Consider the following 26,207-nt stretch of genomic DNA (forward strand, 5'->3'; position numbering starts at 1 on the left):
ATGGAAAACCGTTTATAGGTTTTATTCTTCATTCATACAACCTTACATAATTTTAAAGTATACACGTATCACCTGCATTCATTTGGGGTGGTTCTTTACGAACCAGAGCCCATTCCACTTATACAAAAATAAAAATAATTAAATAAATAAATAAATAAATAAATAAATAAATAAATAAATAAATAAATAAACTGTTTATTATACTGGACAATTAAAATTAAATTAATTTTAAGAGGCTACAAATATTAAAAAGTAACTAAAAAATATTTAACTAATCCAGTATAAAAGGTCATACATCCAAACAATTCCGTCCAGTGGCTTTAGGAATAGTTTATCATAGTTAGTTCCTACCTTGAAAAAAATCAGAGCTTATTCTTAAAACAGAAAAATTAAATAAAAATTAAAAATTAATGTACCAAGTTTTTTAAGATTTTTTTAAAATAAAAATTAAGAAATGAACTAGGAAAATGGCTATTAATTAAATCGTTTTTATATATATCAGTATCTAATAAAAACTCGTTATAGTTAGAATTATTCCTGTAAAATCTATGAATTTGATTGGCAATAATATTAGAAAAAACCTTATTGGCTAAGTTAGAGTTGAAATCTATGCATTTTTTAACTGGAAATTTAAATTCATTTCTTTTGTCAAAAAGTTTAAATGTAATATTTTTATCTGCATTAATATTAAGAGTCAAATCTAAAAAATTTGCTGAAGAATTACTATTATTTGTTTTATTAAGAGTTAATTCATTTGGATAAATATGTTTTGCTAGAATATCGAAATCATTAAAATTAATAACTAATAGATCATCAATGAATCTGAGAAAGAGAGAATCAATTGGAAGATTAACATGTGATTTTACAAATCTATATTCTTGTAGAAAAAGAAAAATATTGCAGATGTTAGTACTAAAATTATTTCCCATGGGAATACCATTAATTTGTTGAAAAAGGTGGTCATTGAAAAGAATATAATTGTTGTTAAGGTTAATATGTACTAGAAAGTTCCAGTTATCTTCATTAATAATATCACTGAGATTAAACATGCTATGAATTTGAAGAAGGTCATCATGAATTTTATTAGTTGGAAGGGAAGTATAGAGGTTTTCGAAATCAAAACAGTGAATTGAATCTACATTTTTTAAAGTTTTTAGTGTATTTAAAACCTGAATGCTATTTTTAATATTCCAATTTAAATAGTTATTATTTTTAGTAAGTTTATTAATTTTGTTATAAACTTTTTTAAGAATGTTGTCAAAGTAAATACCGATTTTTTTCATGTTACTATTAACGCCACTTGCAATAAACCTGAATTTGGTTGGAGTCTTATGGAATATATATATATATATATATATATATATATATATATATATATATATATATATATATATATATATATATATATATATATATATATATATATATATATATATATATATATATATATATATATATATATATATATATATTGATATATTGATATATTTTGCTTTGGATATATAATTACAATATTAGAAAGCACTCCTTTTTGCTGATATAATCGTGTGGACTGATGAAGTGATTATATCTTTTCTTTGTTTTGTTTTCCGGATTTTTAGTTTCTTTTTTTAGATATCAAAAATTATATTTTTTTTAATTACTTTTTAAAAATTATTTTTAATAATTTTCTTCTCTTGTCATTATTTTTTATTTTTTCCATATTTTCTCAATATTTTAGCTTATTTTATGAGTTCTATATACTTGCATCTTATGCGCAGTTAATAAAACTTATTAATTTTCTTCGTTTTTCTTTTTGTTTTTTTGTGCTATGTTATAGTGATCATATTTAAAGCAGAGCTTTAGCGCTTGATATTATTTACTATTAACTTACTTTCGTATTCTTTTTGTTTCCATTTTTGTTCGGTTTTGCCTTTATTGTGCTATATATATATATATATATATATATATATATATATATATATATATATATATATATATATATATATATATATATATATATATATATATATATATATTCAAAATGAAGAATAAAACAAAGAAAAATTATAAAATGTCTATAATTTTTCTTTGTTTTATTCTTCATTTTGAACTTATCTAATGAGTGCTGTTTACTTGCAGCTTAAGCGCAATAAATGATACTTATTGTTTTTCTTAACTTTCTTAGTGTTTTCTTGTATTTATTTATTTATTATATATATATATATATATATATATATATATATATATATATATATATATATATATATATATATATATATATATATATATATATATATATATATATATATATATATACATATATATATATATATATATATATATATATATATATATATATATATATATATATATATATATATATATATATATATATATATATATTATATATATATATATATATATATATATATATATATATATATATATATATGTATATATAATATAGGGAGAATGATTTTATTTTTAATCAATAATAATGTATTCACCCTCGTTAGCAACAACCTTCTAATGCAGGATCAAAATGAATCGGAATAGATCTAAAAAAATCAATTGGTTTTTAAGACTAACGAATATTTAATGCGCCGAAACGACATTACTTTATTCAAAACTTTACTCGACATTACTTCATTCAAAAATTCAAGTTATTTAGTTATTATACTTAATAATAAATCTTTTCTATATTGTAAGTTCGCAGATACTGATGAAAAAATGTCAAAATTTTTACTTTTGTAAAATTTTAGAAAATGAAATTTATTACCATGCTGTTTTACACATAACTCTTAAGTTAATAACATTCTAATATTTTCTTTAAAGAATAAGTTATAAAGATGTTAACCTTTGCTTTTGTTTCGCACTAATACATTGAATTCCTTCACATTTTCAGCATTTTGAAAAACAGTTTGATTGTTAAAATTTTTTCTAAATTCTTCCAAAGATCTTTTCATTCTGGTGAATATTTTATCATCTTCATCTGTTGACTTCGTCAGTGTTTTAGATAACACTAGCAACTGTGGCCCATACGTTGAAAAGGCATCAAGATCAAGAAAAGGTGAAATTTCTTGTGGAACCACAAGTTCAAGAAGCATCTTCTCCTTGTTTTTCAAAGATTCTATGAGAAATTCTGTAACATTTACTGTAAGTAGTAATTCCTCTTTTAAGTTTATCGATTTTGTTGTTAATAGACGGCTGGAGATCTTTGAAAATTTATAGAACTCGATGTTGAATATATCTGTAAAGAAAAAAAAAAGAGTATTACAATTTTTGTAAACATTAATTATTTAAATCTCATAGATCAATATCGAAATTTGTTCAGGTGCAGGACAAAATAATAAGAGCTCTTCTAAACTAACGCTATGAAAACAATCTTTCTTTTAGCAGAAAATGTTTTGGAAGATTTTACATGGCAAAACTGTTGGCACGATTTAAAAGATAATGCTTGAAACTTTTATGCTTTTTTATTGAAAGATATTGCTTTTTTTGATATTTTCCTTTAAGCAAAGCTTGCATCGACCGAAATGAGAGCTGGAAGTTAAAAGTTTCTTTCCTTTTTTAATACTACTGTAATTCTGATTTTTATATAAATATGGCAATCCTAAAGAATCCTTGGTTTCCAATTAGATGTACTTGATAAAGTTGGTCTGAGTTTTAAACTCAGTTGAAAATATTGACTTATGAACAATGGATTTTTAGCGAAAATTCTAAACATTTTAACATATTTTGATGGCTAATCAAGAGTTGTAGCTACGAAGAATAAACTGTTCTTTTGTTTGGGGAGGAAGGGATATTCTATTTTTTTATTTGTTCTTCTTTCTTTTGACGGAATATAAATATATACAAAAAATAGCACTAAATTGTTCTACGAATAAAACATAAAGAATACGTCCATTACTTAAAAAGATTGTGTTTACAGAACAGTTTGTAGCTTATTGTCTCAAAATCCAATAACGAGTCTGATCTTCTTTTGGTAGCTAAATTCCGACTTGTCTAACATTTTCAGGATTGTCGAAATAAATTATGAGAAATATAGATAAAAAGGGGACTAGTGTGGATATTTTTTTTATATATAAAATTGCCAAAAAAGCTTACTAATTACTATTTTGAACATCTCCTGTATTGTTTTTATTCATAGTTGAATGCTTGTCTTCATTTTAAATTTTACCTAAGTTAATTTGGATGAATAGTTCTTAATAATATTCTTTTCAGTAAATAGTTGTGTTTAAACAAAACTAGTAAATAGTTGTGTTTAAACAAAACTAGTAAATAGCTGTGTTTAAACAAAACCAAACGTCAGTGAAAAGATACGCCATTTTTTTTTACTCTTTTTTTTTCTACATAAATTCAGCAACCATCGATACAATCGCTCAAAAATGAGTACAGTCCCACAAATCAACAATAAAACCTCCAAACAAAACTTGGCAAACTGCCAATCACAGCAAATATTTTTTTCTTTTTGCTTCCGGCCGAGAAAAAACGTCACGACGACAACGACAACGAGAACAACGCCCGAATTTTCTCGGGATAATATATATTTGCAATATATACATACCCGAGTTAACGCGGGATAATCACGGAAGCGGTTAAGTTATAATTTAAATATTGGTCATAATATTCATTCAAATATGTTCACATAATTAGAAATATTTGTCTAAATAATTATCAAGAATATATTTCCAGGTTTTTAACGTAGCGACCTAACAGCTCCTACCTAACCAGAATCAAGCAATATTGGCCCACTTCTGACTCCGAACAACCCCAAATATTAAGCCTACTTATGAATTATTATTCCCCAATCACCACTGCAAAAAATGCAGTAGCAATCGTATAGTAATAGAACCTTTAACTCAATGATCAGGATCAATTATCGACTGTAATTATACTTATTAATCTTCATTATAAAAATTCAGTGGTAAGTTTAATAAATCAATTATAAATGTTTAATCGTTAAGTTATTATTTTTTTTTTAATTATTTCGAATTAATTTTTTTTCTCCTTTGAATTTAAATAAAGTGCTCAGTCGACGTAAAATGCGAAATTTCGAGGGGAATTAAAGTTGTCGCATCAATGTGGGTATGTTTAATGCGACAGAATTAAATTTTTGCTTACGTTTTAATTTTCTTGTAATCCTTATTGGAACATTGGAAATGACGAAAATCTTAGGCATATAGGCAATCTTATTTTAAAGATTATATGAAACACAAAGTATTATAAGCAAGAAATTAGAGTTTATCATCAAAATATACTCTGCAGCTTAGTTGTTCCTCGTTAGTAATTTGTGATAAATGGTTTTCACATTATTGCTTTAAACAATCCACATAAGTATTGAGAATCAGAGATGCCAACTGCTCCGGCCACGCCAAAATAAATAAAAAAGTGGAAAAAAACTACAAAGTAAATTTTGCAAATATATGACTATTTTTGCTTGCTTTTTAAAAGGTATAGCATGACCTAAGTACTTTCTTTTCTTTTATTAAACAAAAACTGAGTATTTGGGCTGCTCAGCGACCCCTATCCCATACATCATACCTGCCAACTTTCGCTCTTTCCGAGAATGGATTTTCAGAGTGGTTGTAAAGCAATAAACGAAAAACAATCTGATTCAAAAATATATTTATATTTTGATCCCGTTGAAATTAGCTTGCCTTAAGATTATTGTGCTTTTATATATTTATTGTTATTATTTATATGTAGTGGTGGTAAAACTCATTTATAATTATCATTATAATTCTAAAAGTTAATTGGAATAACCTGAATATTGCTACCACTTTAAATATGAAAATAAAATCTTGCGGAAAATCCGGAAGAGTTGGCAGGTCATGAAATATAAACAAGTTGATTTACAAACATTTTACAACATTATAGTAGCTAGTTAAAAAGATCAAGCTCACTTGCTTGAAGAATTAAAAACATTTAATAATTACAAACAATTTGATTTTAGTCATTTTATACAACCATGATTAGTGAAATACACATTATATACTGACTTGATTAGAGAATTATACATTATTTGCATTAGGTAAATGATTAGACAAAATGATATTGAGCATTAAAAACATTTTATGGTTTTAAATAGAACAAACAATTTTAATTTTAACCATGATTAGATGGCCTAAGTATTAAAAAAAGGTTGAATTGTATAAGCCTACGATTTATTTAGAAATAGTGGTGGATAAAAATCTACTAAATTGATTTTATTAAACCAAGAATCACAATTGATAAACTATCACTTTAAATTATATATTTGCTGTCCGGAGCAAGTTGGCATCTTTGGAGAATGCTTGTCTGATTTTTCTTTTAAATTGGGTGGTGAAAAATTAAACAAGGCAAATAATAGTTAATTTACCTTCTAATGAATTTGTAACTACATACCACTTTTTCACTTCTTATATCTGATTGTAGCGACTCTGAAAATGCCTCTAACTCAGCTTAAATATTTGTATAATTAATCCTTTGGATCCGATTTATTGAAATTCCGAACTCAGAGGAAGCTACCAAATTAAAAAAACTAGTAGTAAGTTTTTGAATAATAAAAAAAAAATTTTTTTTGTTAAATAGTTACCAAATATAACCTGACATCTTCACTAAATGCTTGTCATTTATAAGATGTGGTAGTTATCAATGCATTATTTTTTTCCTAAATAGACTGACAGCAAAATATTTTAGTCAGAACTTTCTATTTATTAGTAACTAGCCGCCTAAGGCGGCCAGCTGTCCGTACACGTTATTAATTTTTTATGGTATCAATTTCTATTGAGTATTGAGTATAGTTAAGTGCGGCGAGCTCTCTGCTTATCGCTTATAGCTCTGCGTTTTATTTCTATTTATCAAAGCGAAGCGTTCTATTTACGTATCGAATATGTTGCCACATTTTTAATACAAAAGTTAAACTTTTCTCCACTTTGATAAATGTAAACTAATGCGAATCTTACAATTGGGTATAATATGAAAAAAGCACAACTACTTCCACTTACTAGGAATAACATTTACCTTTTAGTTTAATTAATAAACTGAGTTTTAAATATGCTTACTAAATTCATAAACTTCGGTAAAACAACAATATAAATTATTTCCAAAGGAACTAGACTAATACAATTCCAACCTGGCGAGTAGCGACTTATAACAAGACACTTCGTTTGATGCTTTTACTTGTTGCTAGAAATCAGGTTCGCAGAAAATGCTGTTTACTAGTTATATTTAGTAGGAATAACACGATCTGTGACGTAGGCTATAGTATACCCAATTAAATTATTAATTCCTTCGTATATTATTGGTTTAAGTTGTCGAAAATTAATATTTCAATTGTAAGGTTCGCATTAGCATACATTTATAAGAGTGGAGAAAAGTATATGCATTTTTTAATTCGCGATCGCAACGAACTATAGGGGGCGTTGTTGTATGAGACGCTTACCTACGATTTCCATATGAACCGTCATTCAGTTACTCTGGAGACGTCGTTAATGTAGCGTGTAGCATTGCAACGTTCCTTCTTTAATGTGGCTTATTAAATTTAAAAAAGAAAAATGCTTGATCTTCTTTCTTGTACAACCGAAAACAAAATGGTATCTCTTTTTATTAGAGAAGGAATATCCAAAACACATCGGAAAAATATTTGTACATTAACAGAAAAAAAATATGTATATTCTTATAAGAGTTAAAACCTAATGCCCGAGAAATAGTATTACTAAATTTAATGATATAACATGAAAGGCCCATTTAAACTTTACATTCTATAGTTTTAAGAATCATATTAGTTCAAAAATTAAAATGAACAAAAAGTATACATAAGCCTCATAATTTTATGAAATTTAATTTTGTAAACAACGTTTTTTGACAACAATTTTTATCAAAAAATTTCAAGTTTCAATGAAAATCATTATTTAGAAACTAAGAAACGTAAAATAAAGAATGCTGACGAAAAAAAAAAAAAAAAAAAAAAAAAAATTCTTTTTTGTCGCCATTTTTAGTGCTACGAATATTCGTCTTTGGGATTTGCCAAAAACAAAACAAGATGCAATTTTATTTTTTCAGGAGGGAAATATTTTACCGAAAAAACGAAAATGTACCAATTCCCACAACATAAAACTTTATCTTGGCAAACGTACGTTTTGGAAATGTTATTTCATTTGGAATCTTATTCATCAGAGTTCATGTGGCGATATGATTGTTTTGAATCTATGCTAAACTCTATATCGGCTCATTTTCCACCGAAATCCAATTAACTATTTTGATTTTAAATAAAGTGTTTTATTTTATGAACTGTCGCAAAAATTTTAAATGTAGATTGGCGGCACTTAAAAACCGCCAAATCTGTAGCGGCGGTGGCGTTAATATGTCGTAAGTACCGAATCTTTATTCCATACTTTTCTGAATCATATTATTTCAAACATTGGAATATACAAGAAATATACATAAACACATAATGTTATACCATTAAATTTTTCAAAAGTATTTTGAGAACAATTTTTATCAAAAAATTATAAACTAAAAAGCGGAAAATAAAGAATTCTTAGGATAAAAAAAAACGATTTTAAGAATTATTAACATTGAAATAAAAACTTTCATATTGTTTCTTTTTTTATTATTCTTATAGTTCTTAATCAGACGTAAAAAACCATTCTGTAGAGAACCATCATCAAATGAAAAAAAAATATTTACAAGCAAATTTTTTATTGTAAAAATCATTGCACTTACCTGATTTATGATTCCCGGAGAATTCCAAAATGATAAGTTCCTTGTTTGAAAACTTTATTCTCAAATAATAGATACATAGTTTATACCTTCATTACTTTTAGATAACATACTACACAGCAAAATTTTATAATTGATATGAATTTGAATATGTAGCTAAAAACAGAATAGCTGAATTCTAGTTGAACTTATTCTTTCAAAATTAAAAAAAACTTACCAAGAAAACGATTTAAATTAATTAAGAATCAGCACAAATGGCACTATTTCAAGTAACTTGGATAATTTTTTATTGTTGTTTTCCGAATTATATGGATACAGAAATATATACTATTCTATAACGAAGAAGAATATGCTATAACTATTACAATTCTGTATGTTCTGAATTCATATATATTCACTGGAATGACGAAAGCAATGTTGACTTCACTTTAATTCGTAATGAATTGAAGACAGAAGAAATGCATTTTACCTTAATACACACATCTGTAACAGTATCCGAAATCGGAAGTCATCAGTTGCAAGTTTGTTGATAATAGAAATGAAAAATTATTGACGAATTTTTCTTCAAATGTTTGGCGTGTTCTGTTCCTGGAAGATTTACTAATATTCTGGAGATTTTTTTCAAGTTCTTCGGCCTTTCCCTTAGGGAAATTTTGTTTCTTATTTGCTGCTAAAAAATGGCGTCTGATTCAGTCAATGACTTTGATGGAACTAAATGAAAACGTGATAAATTAATGTCCGATATTTACAGGCTCCCGCTAGACGGCGTACTCGAGCGTTGCGATCGCGAATAGTTTTTTGAATATGGCTCTATGAAGACGAAAAAGAATAGATTTTATTACAAAATGACTAATAACTAAAAAACTAATCCAAATTTTTGAAAAAGAAAAAAAATACTTCTTCATTATGTCAAAACACAATTATGTGCCGAGTTTCGTGCCTGGGCGAGGCTTCTGGGGCGATATATTGTGATTACAGACAGACAAACAGACACACAGCCGCGTTTATTATTATGTACGGATAAATGTATAACGAATCTCTCTCGTTAAATAACGTGAAAGGGTTGAGAATAATTAAAAGTTTTATTATTACGAAAACCAGCTAAAAGTGCTTGGATTTTCTACCAGTCTGTCCTCTTTTTCATATTATTTTCAGCCCTAAATTCGAGAGTCTAATTGTCCATATACTGTTAATTGATGCAAAGGATATTTTAAGTTCCAAAATAAGATACAAAAACGTATTTTTTCTGAATACAAATATTCTTTCCCCCGCTGTATATGGAATTTTGATCTTAAATTATGATCTCATCAGTTTAGCAAGATAGTATGTAGTTAAAATTTAGATCACTTTAAATATAGTTTGTTCACTAGGAGTTGGCACTTGGCTCCGTTTTCATCACGTGGTATCGGATGATACTATTTCGCTATTTTGGGGAGAAGGATGTGAACAAGGCTGCTATTTGGCGATCGTATGACAAAAATATTTATTTCGCAATCTTCATGTGCGTTTTACTTCATAAACTTGTTGATATTTCTCTCTTTTTATTGAATAGTTTGTTCTTTTTGAGATATTTTGCTGGGAAAAAGTTTTTAAATATAAATTAGCTAGAATAACGAAAGGTATAATAGCTGATGATAAAGCGAAGTAAGTGACTGAAAAAGAATTCACTGTTTGTGTTTGGCCATCACCTTCTACATCAGAAAGCCTCCACACGGCTTCTTATAAGTAGTCTCAGAGATGCCAACTGCTCCGGACAAGCCAAAATAATTTAAAAAACGGTAAATAACATAAAGTAAGTTTTGGAAATATTTTACTTTTTTTGCCTTCTTTTTAAAAGGTATAGCATGACAAACTACTAGTCCTAGTGTTCTGATTTTATTGGGCACCTGGGCCGCGAAGCGGCCCCTATCCCATTCATCTGGAATTTTATAACAGTTTTGGTTGAGCAATGAGGTGAGCAGGCAATGGAGTTGCTTCTATGAATGTTTCAAGCTCTTTGCTTGAATAACTAAAAAAGAATCAAAAATAAATTGAGCAGCTTGCTCTAAACTGTGTTTGTTTGATTTTGGAGTTGTTCAGAATTGTATCAGCATGAGTAAACGTTATTTTCAGAAAAGTTGATGAAATTATTTGTTTTGATAGTTATGATATGAGGCGTCGGAGGTGAAATGTGCAGCTATTGGTCTGTAGTTTTTATCTTTGATTAATTTTCAAATTTAAAGATTTCATTAAAATTTGCTGTTTTACATTCTATGGCTTTATCGAAAAAATCTGCATTTAGCTTGTATATATGCTGTGATAGAGTTGGTATTTTGAGATCTGCATGTATATTGGTATTCCGGATGAACCATCTTGCACAGGTTATTTTTCTAAGGATCTTGTTTTGGCATTGGTTTAATTTCTTCAGTAGATGTTGAGGTATCGTTGTCCAGGCAGGTGAGGCATAGGTAAGTATTGGGCGGATCATTGCTGTATATAGTAGCTTCTTTAGTTTAAGTGACATATTCTGATTATATATTAATGGTTGTATGGCTATTATTGCTGCATTTGCTTTATCTATTGTGCTTTTGATGTGATCATTCCAGGTGAGTTTGCTATTGATTATAAGGCCAAGATAATTTGCTTTTTTAACTATTGGTATTGGTATGTTGAACATTTTTGGTTGAAGTTGTGGAAGTATTTTAATTCTTCTTTTTTGTATAATTAATATTTGTGATTTTCCAGCATTTACTGCAGTTTTCCATTTTAAGCACCAGTCTTCTATTTCGTCTATATGGTCTTGTAGTTTTTGAAGAGCATGATTTGGGTTTCTGGATTTAATAATAATACCGGTATCGTCTGCGTAATAGGCTGTTATGCTGTTATAATCGGCTTTGTTTATAGGAAAATCATAAGTGTATAATATGTATAATATCGGTCCCAGAATGCTGCCCTGTGGTACTCCGGCTGTGATGTTTCTCTTTGTGGATTTTTTGTTTTTGATGGTGATTTGAAATGTTCTATTAGAAAGATAGCAGGATAGGAGTTTGATTATGCCGGGTGGAAAATTCAGCTGTATGAGTTTATATATTGTACCAGTGTGCCATACTTTATCAAATGCTTTGGATATGTCAATCATCAGGAAGGCTATTGTTTCTTTATTTATGATTGCTCTGCCAGTATAGTCTATTATTCGGAGTAACTGTTTGGTGGTATCTAGTTTTTGTCGGAATCCATACTGTTCGTCGGGGAGGGCTGTAAGAAGTGGTTTTATTCTATTGTAGATGATTTTTTCGTATATTTTTCCAAGTATGTTAAGTAGACTGATTGGGCGATAACTCTCAGGGCAGCTTGGGTTCTTATTTTTCTTGAGAAATAGAATGACTGATGCGTTTTTCCAGATTTGTGGGTAGTAATTATGAGCAAGGCAGGCATTAAAAATATGCGTGATTTTGCAGATGTAGTTGTTTGGTAATAGTTTTATCATCTTATTCTTTATCCCGTCCTCACCTGGAGCTTTATTGTTTTTCAGTTTTTGTATGATGCAGCTAACTTCTTGATTATTGGTTGAATTTATTGTTTCTGGGATGAGGTGTTCAGTTTGAAAATTATTAACTTCTTCTGTGATGATATTGTGATGATTTTGGTCAGAGTTGATATTTGGTGAAAATTGATTTTGAAGTGAATCTGCGAATATTTCGATTTTTTCTGATATTGTGTAAGCTGCGCCTGTTGGTCCATTTATTGGTCTGTCTATTTGAGGAGTTGTTTTCAGTTTCTTGGCCATTTTCCATATAGAGTTGTTGGTAGTACAGAGGGAGGCGATTTTTGCCTGCCACAGTTGTTTTTTATATTTTTTACTGTGTTTTTTAATCTGGTTATTGAGTTGTTTTATTGCGTCCAGGTGTGCTGGGTCGTAAGTTCTTTGGTACCATTTCCTGTGCGAATTCCTTAATCTTATTATATTCTTTATTTCAGGTGGTAATCTGTAATGATGAGCAATATACTTGGTTTCTGTGGAAGCGTTTTTAAAAGCATCTGTTATTTCATTCTGGATTTGCTGTATATAGTTTTCTATTGCAGTTTCGTTTTCTAAGGATGGTAGGTCTGTTCCATTAATTGTAAGAGTATTTTGAAAATGGTTCCAGTCAGTTTTATAATTTGGTTTCTCAGATTGTTCTATGGTTTCCCCAACGAGCAGTTGAACTGGCAGATGATCTGATGACAAATGGTTATGAGCGCAGGCGAGCATTGGAACATGCATGTTTGTTATTGCGATGTCTAGTATGTCCGGACTATGGTTAATCCGATTTGGAATGTAAGTTGGAGTTGTTGGTGCTACTACTGTTAATTGATATTTGCTAATAAGATCTTTCAATTTTGAACCACTGTGATTGAAGTTGTTGCAGCCCCATACTGGATGTTTGGAATTAAAGTCACCTGCAACTATTGTATCTAGGGTGGCTGGAAATAGGAGGTTCATATCATTATCTGTTAATTTATTTTTTGGAGAATTATAAATTCCTGTGATTTTGATGTTCTTGTTTCTGTAGCTTAATAAAATAGAAATTTGCTCATATCCATTATCATTTTTTGAGTTATATTCTGTTGTTAATAAGTTGGTTTTTGCTAGAAGTGCTACGCCGCCCCCTCTGTACCTTCTATCACATCTGTAGACTGTATAGTTGGCTATTTTAAGATTTTGGGTTGCATTTAGATGAGTTTCTGTTATTATGAATATATCAGGATTGTGTTCTATTATAAAGTTTTTTAGTTCATGCTGTTTTTCGATTATACCATTAGCGTTCCAAAAATAAATATTGATGGTTGGTTTCAGTGTTGATCTTAGTATTCTGAATCTATTGCTTCTTGTTCCTCTGAGTAAACTGCTTTTTGGATTTTCTTGAACATGTTAAAGCTTTCGTTGCTTTGTAAAAAGTTCACAAAGAGCTTGAGCTCTGATAGTAGTGATTTTGCTTCCTTGATGATGGTTATGTCTGTTTGTAGATTATTGCTGGTATTTGGTTGATATGCTGATTTTACGATTTTTGCATAGCTGTTTGTGCTGCCAGGAGTAATTCTGTTGTTTTGATTGTTGAAGCTGTTGATCTTGAGAGTCGGATATTTTGGGCACTGTTTGTAGTTGGCCGGGTGTGGTCCACCACAGTTGGCACATGTTGCTGGAGTGTCTTTGGTTTTCTGACAGAGATGAGTTAGGTGCTCCTGACCGCACTTCAAACATTTAGGTGTATGTCTGCAGCTGGCCTGGACGTGGTTATATTGTTGACATCTATGACACTGTGTGAGTCCTCGGCGCCCTTTGTAACTCGTTACTGAGACAACAAGATCCATGAATCGGGTTAGGTAGAAGATATCTTTATTTTGTTCCGTTTTGTCTAATGTGATAATATGTAGAGGTAATTTTGTCCTGCCTTGCTCAGTAAATTTTGTCATCTGCGTAACTTTTTTCGGAGTGAATCCATATAATATGAGGTTTTGTTTCACTTGTTCTTCTGTAATTTCTACCGGAATACTTTTAATGACAACTCTGATTGGCTTTTCTTCATTTAATTGGAAAGTATGGTATTTTATCTGTAAGTCATCTAGTATATCTATGGCACGACGTCTCATATCAATTTCGAAAAAATGTAATTTTAAATATTCTCCTGTGTGTTTACCTTCAAAACTGGTTATTTGCTGGTCTTGAAGCTTCTTCTTTAGGTTTAGCCATTGTACGCTGTTATCTTTTATTATTATCGGTGGAATCCTGGGTTTGCTTGCTCTCTGGTATTGAAAATCTGTTGTTTCTTCCATTGCTTCTTCAATGACGTCATTAGGCTGGTTCAGTTGGTTTCTCCTAGGTTCGGATGTAGCGGGCGGTTCCCCATGCTGGCATTCCTTAGAGGTGGTCGCTATTGATGTCTGCCGTATGGTGACTCCATCTTGAGCTGCTGTGGTGTTGGCTTGTTGTTTTTGAATTGGAGTAAAATTTTTTGCATTGGGAAATTTTTTGTTGGTGGGTTCATCTTCCTCCGAACTGGTTGATCTGGTTCTTTTTGTAACTGCTTGTTGTTTTCCTTCGTCACTGATTGTTTTTTGTTGGTTGTTATTCGTATTGGCTTTTGTTGATGATTTCTTTCGATGTTTGTTTTTCTTTACTGGAGTGGCTATGGATATCATGGGATTGCTTGGGATTATTATCTCTGACTCTGCATTCAGTTTGTTGATTTTTTGTAGATGTCTATTTTCTTTTTTTAATTCATCATTTTCAGCTTGGATTTTATCCATACTTTCCTGCAGTGTGGTCATCTTAGTTTCAAAAACTGTTTTGATGTCATTTATTTGCTGAGATAGAGTTTTGTTGAGTTCGGTTTGTTGTTGAAGTTGTTGCTTTAGTATATCCATAGTGTCCATTACCCAGCTGGGAACAGCACTTTCACTGATTTGAATTGTATTAGACATTATAGTGTTATTGTAAGTACAGATATAATTATAAAGTTTATAAAATAAATTTATCTGCACTTACTTGGAATAAATGCAGCTACCGCTGCACGAAAATTATAACTTGTAAATAAAATTGTAGTTCGGCATACACTTTATGCTGACAAGAAAACAAAATTGTCTTAGTGCAACTCGCACTATGAAGCTCTGTTTGGTGCCGTGACCATAAAAGTTTCAGAATGCACAAATGTTTGCAAATAAACACAAATAATCAGCTTTTGTAGTCATAATTCACACTATTAATTTATTTCAAGTTTTCGTGAGACGCCCACTATAATTGATGACGTAAGCACTATTGAAACTGAAATTTGCAATCCAAATCGTAAACACAAATTGTAGAAGTTAGCGTGATACGCCCCAATGGTAGTAGTAAACAAATAAGTCTGTTTTCAAATAGGCATCACATTTTGTGGCACAAAACTTTGTCACTGCAATATCTGGACACAACAGTCGTTGTTGTTGATCAAATATAACTTTACCAATTCCCTAAGAAAGAAATCATCGGCTTTTCAGAATGACAAACTACTATAAAGTGGTGAATTCTATAAGCCTTCGAATTATTTAGAAATAGTGGTGGACAAAAATTTACTAAATTGAATTTATTAAACGAGGAATCGCAATTGATAAACTACCACTTTAAAATATATATTTGCTGTCCGGAGCAAGTTGGCAACTCTGGTAGTCTGCGCAAACTATTTAAAAAGTGAACAGTTTGAGTGCATGAAACCAAGTTCTATTTTAAAAATTGCCTGAGAGGAATTTGTCATATATATTTGAGAATTGCATCTGTAGTGGTAGGCAAGTAAATAAGACAAACTAATCATATTCAAAAATTTAACAAATTATTAGACATATATTTTCTACCACTTTTTTATTTTTACTACATTTCCTATTAAAGGGCTTTTTCGTTAACTGGTTTGCCTTCATAATGGTCTGTTTGAAGTACATACCAGCCAACTTTTCCGGATTTTCCGCAAGATTTTATTTTCATATTTAAAGTGGTAGTAATTATATACTATTTTTTCTTTTATAATCTTAATTTTTAAATGATATTGATCACCACTATTCTTACAAAAATTAAGCACATATATTAATATGCGTTACTATCATGGTTGTCAACTTAAGTTTCCTCAGATACAACGCGTTTGTTTGCTTAAAATTGAAGTTTTAATTCCATTTTAATACCAGTGGGGAAAATGATAATGGAAGGGATTAAAAGTTGGCAGGTATGGAAGTACCTATAAAAACCGTGTGGAGGCTTTGCGCGCATTAGAGGGGAAATGTTTTTACTCTTACTCCCACGCGCTGGAATGAACTCTGCGTCCGAGGAGGTGGAGCCAAGTGCCAACTCCTGGTGAACGAACTATAGCTGTCAAACTGATGCTGGATATTACATACCTGCCAACATTCACTCTTTTCGAGAATGGATTTACCAAGTGGTAGTAAAACAATTACCGAAAAACTATCTTCCTCAAAAATATATTTATATTTTAATCAGGTTGAAATTCGCTATCGTAACAGAGATGCCAACTGCTCCGGACACGCCAAAGTAATTTAAAAAACGGTAAATAATTACAGCTGAATTTTGCAAATATTTGACTAATTTTGCCTGCTTTTTAAAAAGTTTAGACTGACATAACTATAAAAAGTGGTGAATTATATAAACCTACAAATAATTTAGAAATAGTGGTAGATAATAATCTAATAAATTGAATTTATTTAACCAAGAATTACAATTAATAAGATACCACTTAAAAATAATTATTCGCTGTCCGGAGCAAGTTGGCATCTCTGTCGTAAGGAATAATATGATTCTATATATTTGTTGTAATTATTTATATGCAGTGGTGGTCAAAGTGATTTAAAATTTTTATTATAATTCAAAAAGTTAAGTGAAATTACATAAATTTCGCTAGCACTTTAAATATGAAAATAAAATCTTCCGGGAAAACCGGAAGAGTTGGCAGCTATGATATTGTTGTTAACTCGGCGTGCCACCAACCGATTCTCTTACAAGTATTTCATTTTTATATTTAAATTGATAATGCATTTTCGACATTTGTTTTTAAATTTTGGATTTATAAATTTAATGCAATATGATTTTGACTACCACTAAATGCAAATAAATTAATCAATCAATAAATTATATATATATAAAATAAAAACGATCCATACACGAATTTAAGAACCAGAAAATGTGTAGTGTTTATCTTATATACAGTTGCATATCAATTAGTCCTTCAGTACACGCTTGAAGTTTTTATAAATGATATCATTTATACCCATGCAGAAATAAGTTTATGAATAAAAATAATAAGTGTATGCAAATTAAAAAAAATTTCTTATCATACCACTATAATTTAATTTAAAAAAAACATTACCGATACATAAATATTTCAGTTTGGCTTCTCACGTTTCTCTTCTTAAAGCTAAAAAAAATTTACTAACTCCCTTTTGACCCCTAATGAAGAGTCAGAGGAATTGAAGGAGCTTTTGTAAGTTTAATACGTTGAGCGCCACGTCAGCCATCGGTGGCTGCCACTGAACTTTCCATTTAGGCCCCGTCAGCCACCGGTGGCTGACACTGGACTTTCCATTTAGGCCCCGTCAGCCACCGGTGGCTGACACTGAAATTACATTTAGGCTGCGTCAACCACCGGTGGCTGACACTGAAATTACATTTAGGCTGCGTCGACCACCGGTGGCTGACACTGAAATTACATTTAGGCTGCGTCTGCCACCGCTTACTGACACTGACCTTTCTCATAGGCCGTGAAAAACGGCTGGCTGGCTGACAGCAGGGGTGAAAGCGAGACGGAAAAGAGGAAAGGCTGGTAGTAAAACCATTTCAGTTATAGCTAGTTTTGGGGAGGAGTTTACTTATTCTTTTTTAAATTTTTCAACAATATCTACTTTATCTTGGAAAAGAAGCAGTTTTATATATATGCCAGAATTATAAAGGAAATCTTGATATTTCAGATATTTCATTTTTTTCAAAAAAAATGCTGGAATGAAATGTTTTACGTACCAGGTTTTTCTCTTTTCCGTCTTGCTATATAAGGGCTTTCACCCATGGCTGACAGCGTATAACATATGATTCAGAACTATAAAATTTACACTCTTTTATGGAATTGCAGAAAATTTATTCAAAATTTACTTAATTATTGTGATTCTTGGTTTAATAAATTCAATTCAGTAGATTTTTATCCACCACTATTTTTAAACAATTCATTGGTATATATAATTCACCACTTTTTTCAATTATGTCATGCTAAACATTTTATAAACTAACAAAATCTATCTATATTTACAAATTTAGTTTGTAGTTATTTCGCATAATTTTGAAGAAAAGTGCCAATTTTTTTATTCAAAATTAGAAGATTACATAAAACTAAGTGTATATCTAATATATGCACTCATTTTTAAATTAATTTTTAGCGTACATGTTTGATGAGTTGTTCTAGTTGAAAATAATCTCTAAACACATGAAAAACAGTCTGCGCTACCATATGGTGCTCAAATTGAGAAACAAATATGATTCCGGACATAAGAAAAAGATTGCTTTAATCTTTTGAACACAACAGCCTGGAAATATCACGGAGACGATAAATAGAAGGTGAAACGTCACCCCGTCATTGATAAAAGCAACTCCATTGCCTGCTTACCTCATTGCTCAACCAAAACTGTTCAAAAATTCCAGATGAATGGGATAGGGGCCGCTTCGCGGCCCAGGTGCCCAGTAAAATCTAAACACTAGGACTAGGACCCCGTCATTTTGACGGGAGCTTGAAGGTAGGGTAGTTTTTTTTAGTTAAATCTTGTCCAAATAGAATAATATATATATTTTTTATGCTGTGTTAATTTTTGTCTGCAAAGCCAAAATAAATCTTTGTCACTCATCGTTGCGCCGTACTAATTCTGCAATCAACTTGTAAATAATGTTACATAAAATTTTGGAATGTCGTGCGTGTGTGATATGAACTATTTATGGGTCGATACACGTGAGAAAAGCCACGGTGGCTCAGAGGGTAGAACATTCACCTCCCGATGAGGTGATCCAGGTCTGAATACCAGCGATGGCTGGTCGATAGGTATTTCGCACCAGGTTCGCACCGACCACTCTGCTGACGTAAAATATCTTCAGAGTAGATGAATTATGCGTTAGAATCTCATTGTCGTCTGGCTAACTGTGAGAGGTATTTGTGGTTTTCCTCTTCATATAACGCAAATGCGGATTAGTTCCATCAATAAGTCCTTCACGAAAGTTAGTTTGTCCCAATGCTTGATCGAGCAGTTCTGGGTTGGGTTTAGAACTACAAGGATACGGAATTGAACAGTGATAGTCGTAAACTAAGAATTGGGTTGGTAATTCAAAGCCTGTTATAAAGTAAATATACATGGGAAAAGTAAAAGAATTTTTCTTATTTAACGTCGCTTTTGCTAGGGAATTGTTTTTGCTTAAAAATATAATATATAGCATACCAGCCAACTCTCCCGGATTTTGCGGGAGATTTTATTTTCATATTTAAAGTGGTAGTAAATACATACTATTTTTTCTTTTATAAACTTAATTTTTAAATGATATTGATCACCACTATTCTTACAAAAATTAGGCACATATATGAATATGCGTTACTATCATGGTTGTCAACTTAAGTTTTCTCAAATACAACGTATTTGTTTGCTTAAAATTGAAGTTTTAATTCCATTTTAATACCCCTGCGAAAAATTATAATGGAAAGGATTAAAAGTCGGCAGGTATGTAATGGAAGGGATTAAAAGTTGGCAGGTCTGTATATAGGGAGGGAAAAGTACTTACTACTGTTCGTTATAAAGTTCTGCAGAGGAGATATCTGTATCCTCAACTGGCCGAAGAGAATAGCTTCCGTGTCTGGAAAATGAAGAAGATCAAATACCAATTGATGAGAATGTGTATGCGAATTGTAGTGAAATTGATCTTTATATGGCTTCTCATCGAAAGGCAATCCTAAGAAGAAATTAAAAAAGGTTATGTGCATAAAATAAGCACAAGAAAAATTTAAAAGTTTAATCCTTTGTCCTGCTTATGTCTATAGCTAACCCTGGGTATGCCTATTAATAATGTTTTTGGGAAGAAATTATTGCAAATGTTATTATATGTATAAAAAAAAAAGTAATGAACAATCTCAGTATGTATTGAACATAGATAAGGTGTACGTTTGATTAAGAACTATAACTAATACTAATAGAATGTGAAGGGTGAACATTTTTTATGCTCTTTTGAAGGAAAGTTTTACCTATATTACGAAATTTGCACTTAAATATAAAATTAATATAAAAATAATCGAAAAGTTTCCTGTATGAGAGGAGTCTAGTCGAGCACTCTCGTCGATTCAAATAATGAATTCAGCCACAACCCCGGAGGATTTTTTTTTTACATTATAATTTTTTTACATTTACATTATCATGGTAGATAATCGAATGTTTCTGAAAGTTTAAAAACAAGATTTCACCATTTACAGCGATGCCAGCAGCTTCGCTTACGGCAAAAAATTTATAAAGTGGTAGAGACTTAAGAATTTTGATTTATTATATTAACAGGCTCACTACGAAATAAATGGTAACAAGTGGCATTTTTAACAAACATTCGAATTATTTAAAGTTTCGGTGAGAAATCTAGTTTTAAATTAGTATTATTAAACCACGATTCATAGATTAAATCATAAATTTAATAACCAAAAACAAAATTTGTCCTCAAAGCGGAGTTAGTTGGTATTCCTACATTAAAACACAATTGTTGCTACCACGAGAAAAAAATAGTGCGTGGAGTTCCTCTGCGCGGAAGAAGTTAAACTTCGCAACGTTAATTGTAGAAGAATCAGCAGTCGTAGAAGGATCACTAGTTCTATTCAACGACTCTTTTTCCTGCTCTGCTCGCTTCCGTGCTCTGTAACCATGGTAATATTGTGCATTTTTCCCCCGTGAACCTCTTGAACCAGTGCTTGTGGTTGCCTCATCGTCTCGCCCTGGAAAATGTATTTGTATTAATAATGTATGTGAATGCGTCATAATGTAATTTCAGAAGAGAAAACCTAACAATCAATTGATATTCACAAGAGACGTAACTTGACATAACCTTAAATCCGTCGCATTGTCCGTGGGATTGTTTTCACTCATTTTTTACAATTGTTATCCACTAAATTTGAAAATAAAAAATAATACCCTATTAAATTATATGTATATCAAAACAAATTAAAAAAATATTTATAGAAAAACAATACTTTTATGACTTTTATTATTTTTATGCTAGTGAGAATCAAAACAATATGGAAATGAATGCGGGAAAACTGGATCCTACCACGTGATTTCCCGGCCAATAAAAATGTAGCGTTAAACGTTTAAAGCAAACTTGTTAAAAGTCGCATAAGAAGTATAACTTCAAAAAAATTGTCTTCATCGCCCGTTAAAGGCGACAGCTGTGTAAATAATGATTAAAATTCCATTATTAACTCATTAATATTCGGCATCAAAAACACGAAATAATTGTGGAAGTACAATATGCAATTACTAAAAGCGAACAACTTAACCCTTCATTTTCAAACTGTACTTCAACGTACAAATTTCATATTTTCAAAAGAAAGAAAATACAGTTGGTTGGTTGAAATATTGTACCATTTGGGCTTGTTCAATGCTAAAGTGGTAGATAGCAGAAAGAAATATCCAATTGGTATGCATAAATATGAGCTAACACTTTTTCCATGCAAATGTGTTTCATTTATTGACTACTTTTTCATCGGGACATAAATGGATGAAGTGGAGACAAATTTCCCTGCCTGTAGTTGAACTACTATAAAATGTTGCTTAGACTAATGCATACCCTCCAACTAGAGCCCCTGAATTAGACAAGCCGACTCATCATCTTTGCTCCAAAGAGCTAACATAAGCACAATACTAACATAACGTTAACTTGCGAACTTTTTTGCTCCAATATTGCTTGATAGGTCAGCTCTGATAGTATAAGAGCCTTACCTCCAACAACTAAGGAATTTTCATAATTTAAGATAATGTTTTTAGTGGTAATAATCTTAATGTACTATAAAACCCATTCAGGACAATATTTTCAAAAACTTGTTTCAAAACGATAAAGACTGATAATCAGTTATTGTGTTTATGAAATTTTTCTTGAAAAAAACAAAAGACAATCGTTCACCAAAATATATGTAGGGTTGTAAATAAATATGTTTTAACCCCTTGGGCACGGATGATTCAGAAAAGCATTCGTACAAAATCAGAATCAGGATGTAATTAAATAAAAAACGGTAGCTTAAATGTAGTCGTTGCTAATTTGACAGACTTACTTTGCTTTTACTTTAATTATTGTTAGTTTAATCACATATATAATCTACGTTAATTCAAAGTATAACTAAATAGTTTTATTTTGAACCAAGTAATGGTGAATTAAATAGATCAAACAATTATAATTCCGCCCACAAATAAACTGCTAAAGAATTACTTTGATTACCAGTTTTATCTTTTTACCCTGGTCGATACGGTTTTATGCTGGCACGTATTTGTGACAGTCGGCGCGAAAGGGTTAATTGATGTAAGATTAGATTATTGCATTATATCAACAAAAAAAAAGGTAGACAGCACTAAAAATTAAATTAAACATAAATAATTCACCACTTTTTAATTTATTCGCTACTATATATACTTTCGAGGGTCACTAAAGACATCTATATCAACTAAATCTGTGTTATAATTACATACCTACCTACTTTTAATCCTTTCGAGGACGATTTTCCTCAGTGGTAATAAAATGGAATTACAATTCCAGGCAGAAACATACGCTGTATTGTGAAAGAGCTTATGCGGACTACCACAACGGTATTACATATTAATATATATGCTTAATTTTTTTAAGAATAGCATGGCTGAAAGCCCTTATATAGCAAGACGGAAAAGATGAAAAACTGGTACGCAACATATTTTATTATAGCATTTTTTCCGAGAAAAATAAAATATCTGTAACTACCAAGATTTCTTTAAGATTTTAACATATATAGAAATCTGCTTCGTCTCCGAAGATAAAATAGATAATGTTAAATCGTTTAATGAAAGCATAAGTTAACTAGAGATGGGCAAAACTGCTACTTTTCAGTCACTGTTACTTCTGCTACTGGGATCCAAAAGTAACAGTGACAAATAGCAGTGACTGCTATTATTTCGATATATAATTAATCGATATCTTATATCGATTAATCGTTTTCATATATCAAAACTTTGTAAAAATTAATCGATTAAATATTTTTATTAATAATCGATATGATTAGTTATTAGTTAATTTAATCGATATAATATTTTTGTTGCAAAATTAATCAATATAATTAGTTTTCAGTAAAATTAATCTATATCATCAGTTTTTAATGTAATTAATTAAAATAACTCATCTTTATACTGAGGAGTCTTTTATGGAAAGTGATGATTTTTAATAAACAATGTATATCGTAGTACGCAATATAGTAGTATGATTTTTACTAACCAATATGTGACCTTATTTAATTCTTGTAAAATGTTAAAATAACAAAAGCAAAGCTTTTATCTCAGATAAGATATTAAATAAAAACTCATAATTCTTCGCGTTACTAATATTTTCATAATGATATTACAGTGAAAATCTAATCTAAAATTTTTTGTAGTTGAGCATTTAAAAACGATGAATGATGACATTAATTCTATACTTTATGTTATAGAATTCTGATTTCTTCATTAAATGTACAGTAAAATGCAAACTTAATCACAAGTAAATTTTTAGTAGTGATGTCAAACAAAAAATATCACCGTATACCATTCTTCATAGCTTTTCAAAATTTTATGAAATTTTTTTCCTTTATAAAAGAAAAGAATGCATGGTATGAAAACGAAAATTTATTTAATTTTGTTGTTATGATGGGGAATTTAGATATTTCCATAATTTTGCGTTTATTTTATCCTCGGCTGGGAGCATTAATTTCGTACTCCAGGATCTGTTATAAGAGCCAACAGATGGCGCCACTAAACATTTTCTTTGATATTTTGCTGTTCAGAAAGGAAAAATAAACACTGTTTTAATTTTTCTAATGTAATAAAAAATTGAACTGCTTTATGCAATTATTATTTATATTTATTGCAGTAAATTACAATTTATCAATGTGTTTCTTAGGCATGCATAGATGTGTGATTAAGAATCTATGAGAAATAATTGAACTCAACTAGAGTTTTATAGACGAATACCCTAGAGTTCAAAACGAAAAAAGGATAAGAAAAACAAAGAAAATACTTCAAAAGCGAATTATCACCAAAGCGTTAAAAGCACCAAAACTTAACTGAATTTATATTTTGGCTCTTTTCGTTGCCATGGCTTTTATATCGATATTAGACTTTCTCTCTACAAAATAGGCGAGAACGGAATTTCTTTTTTTTAATCTTATTATTTAAAAAAAAATTACTGAAAATTTCAATAACTTTTTAACGAATATTATGGAAATAAATAATAAGATATATTGTAAAGCAATTATTTATGTCTTTTTCACAGAAGTGTTGCCAGTTGAGTATTGTAAATTTCATTCATTTAATGGTTGTGACAAATTTTGATATAATTGTATATTCAGTTATCTGTATATAATAGTTTTTCATGAATTATTCACCCTGAGAAATTATTTTTCTTTTTGAAATACATTTTTAAAAGTGCTGCTGTTACCTTTTTCGATTTATTTTTTTCAATTAAACAATTATAAACATAATAACTTATATGAAAATCCTGATGATGAAGAGGGAAAATATATTAAATTGAGAATTTAAATATTGAATGGATATGAAATGAGATTTATTTATTTAAAAACTTTTAGTTTTATTATTTTAAAAATTAATTTTCTCAAAATCAAGTATTTAATTATATATAAAATATTATGAAATGGTTTCAGAATTAATTATTTCGATTTGAATTTTTTTTAAATATTTTTTGAATGTAAGGAGTTCTTAAAAGTGATGTATCCAGAGTCCCATAGGGAACGGATTCATCTTGAACTAAACAGGATAAAAATGGAATCAAGATAAAAAGGAAACAATAAGTATATTTTTCTTAAAAATCATTTTACCAAAATACGGCCGATTATAATTTTTTGGATTCTGCCTGCAGGTATACTACGCCAGTCACGAAAACCTAATCACTTATTTAAAATGGAAATTTGATTTCCTTTACAACCTTTTTTATTGAAAATGGAAAATGTATAACAACTTTTTAAAATAAATAAGTAACGAAACCATTTTATAAAGTTTTCACTAATTTGTACCTCATTATTTTATTTCTTATTTAAGCATATGTACATAAAAAGAATTTTTTTTTTAACATTGCAACAATGAAACAATTATAAATAAAAATATTTATTATTTGTTAACTTATCAAAAATAACTAAATGCGGAAAATATATAAACATTTCGTAACCATAATTATGTTCATATTATGCTTTATTTTTTAACACCACGTTCATACTAATGAAACGTTCTGTCATAATTGAAGATGGCCTAAAGACGAATTGTCGAAAAACGAAATACCCAAACTAGACAATTTTCTAAGTTTTTTGGAAGAACGTTCTAGAATTATGCAAGGCCTTAATATTAAAGAGGAAAGAAAGAAGCCAAATTTTAGTTCAAGGCCAAATACAGAGAAAATGTATTTAATTAAAACGAAATTGAAATGCTTATTAGGTTGTAGGGAAAGCCATAAACTTTATAAATGCGATAAATTCAAACTAATGAGTGTAAATCAGCGAATTGAAATAGTAAAAACTCATAATTTCTGTTTTTCATGCTTAAATAAGCACTTTCCTAATCCTTGCATGTCTAAATACACTTGCTTTTGTAAAAGCAAAAATCATCATTCTTTACTTCATGAAAATATGAGAAATGAGTCATTTACATTTGATACAGCAGTAGAAGAGAAAAGGGAGACAGACATCTTGTCACCCCTCTCCCCTCCTTTCACTCCTTCGAACACTTTGTTTACGAATAAAAACGAAAAT

At 29.9% G+C, this 26,207-nt stretch overlaps 1 protein-coding gene across 1 annotated transcript in view; it reads right to left on the bottom strand.

Annotated features, from left to right (window-relative positions):
- LOC147810869 (uncharacterized) overlaps nt 1-22,883 on the bottom strand; it is a 29,886-nt gene extending 7,003 nt beyond the window's left edge. Inside the window, exons 1-3 of the mRNA XM_087162128.1 lie at nt 22,862-22,883; nt 19,988-20,155; nt 2,840-3,232 (exon numbers count right to left, since the gene is read on the bottom strand). Of these exons, the coding sequence (XP_087018254.1) occupies nt 2,840-3,232; nt 19,988-20,155; nt 22,862-22,883 (583 nt within the window). The remainder of the gene's footprint in view (nt 1-2,839; nt 3,233-19,987; nt 20,156-22,861) is intronic.
- Nucleotides 22,884-26,207: the final 3,324 nt, after the last annotated feature.

The sequence above is a fragment of the Parasteatoda tepidariorum genome, chromosome 4 (assembly GCF_982258835.1).
Source record: "Parasteatoda tepidariorum strain Cologne lab strain chromosome 4, Ptep-v5.0, whole genome shotgun sequence".
In the NCBI taxonomy this organism is placed as follows: domain Eukaryota; kingdom Metazoa; phylum Arthropoda; class Arachnida; order Araneae; family Theridiidae; genus Parasteatoda; species Parasteatoda tepidariorum.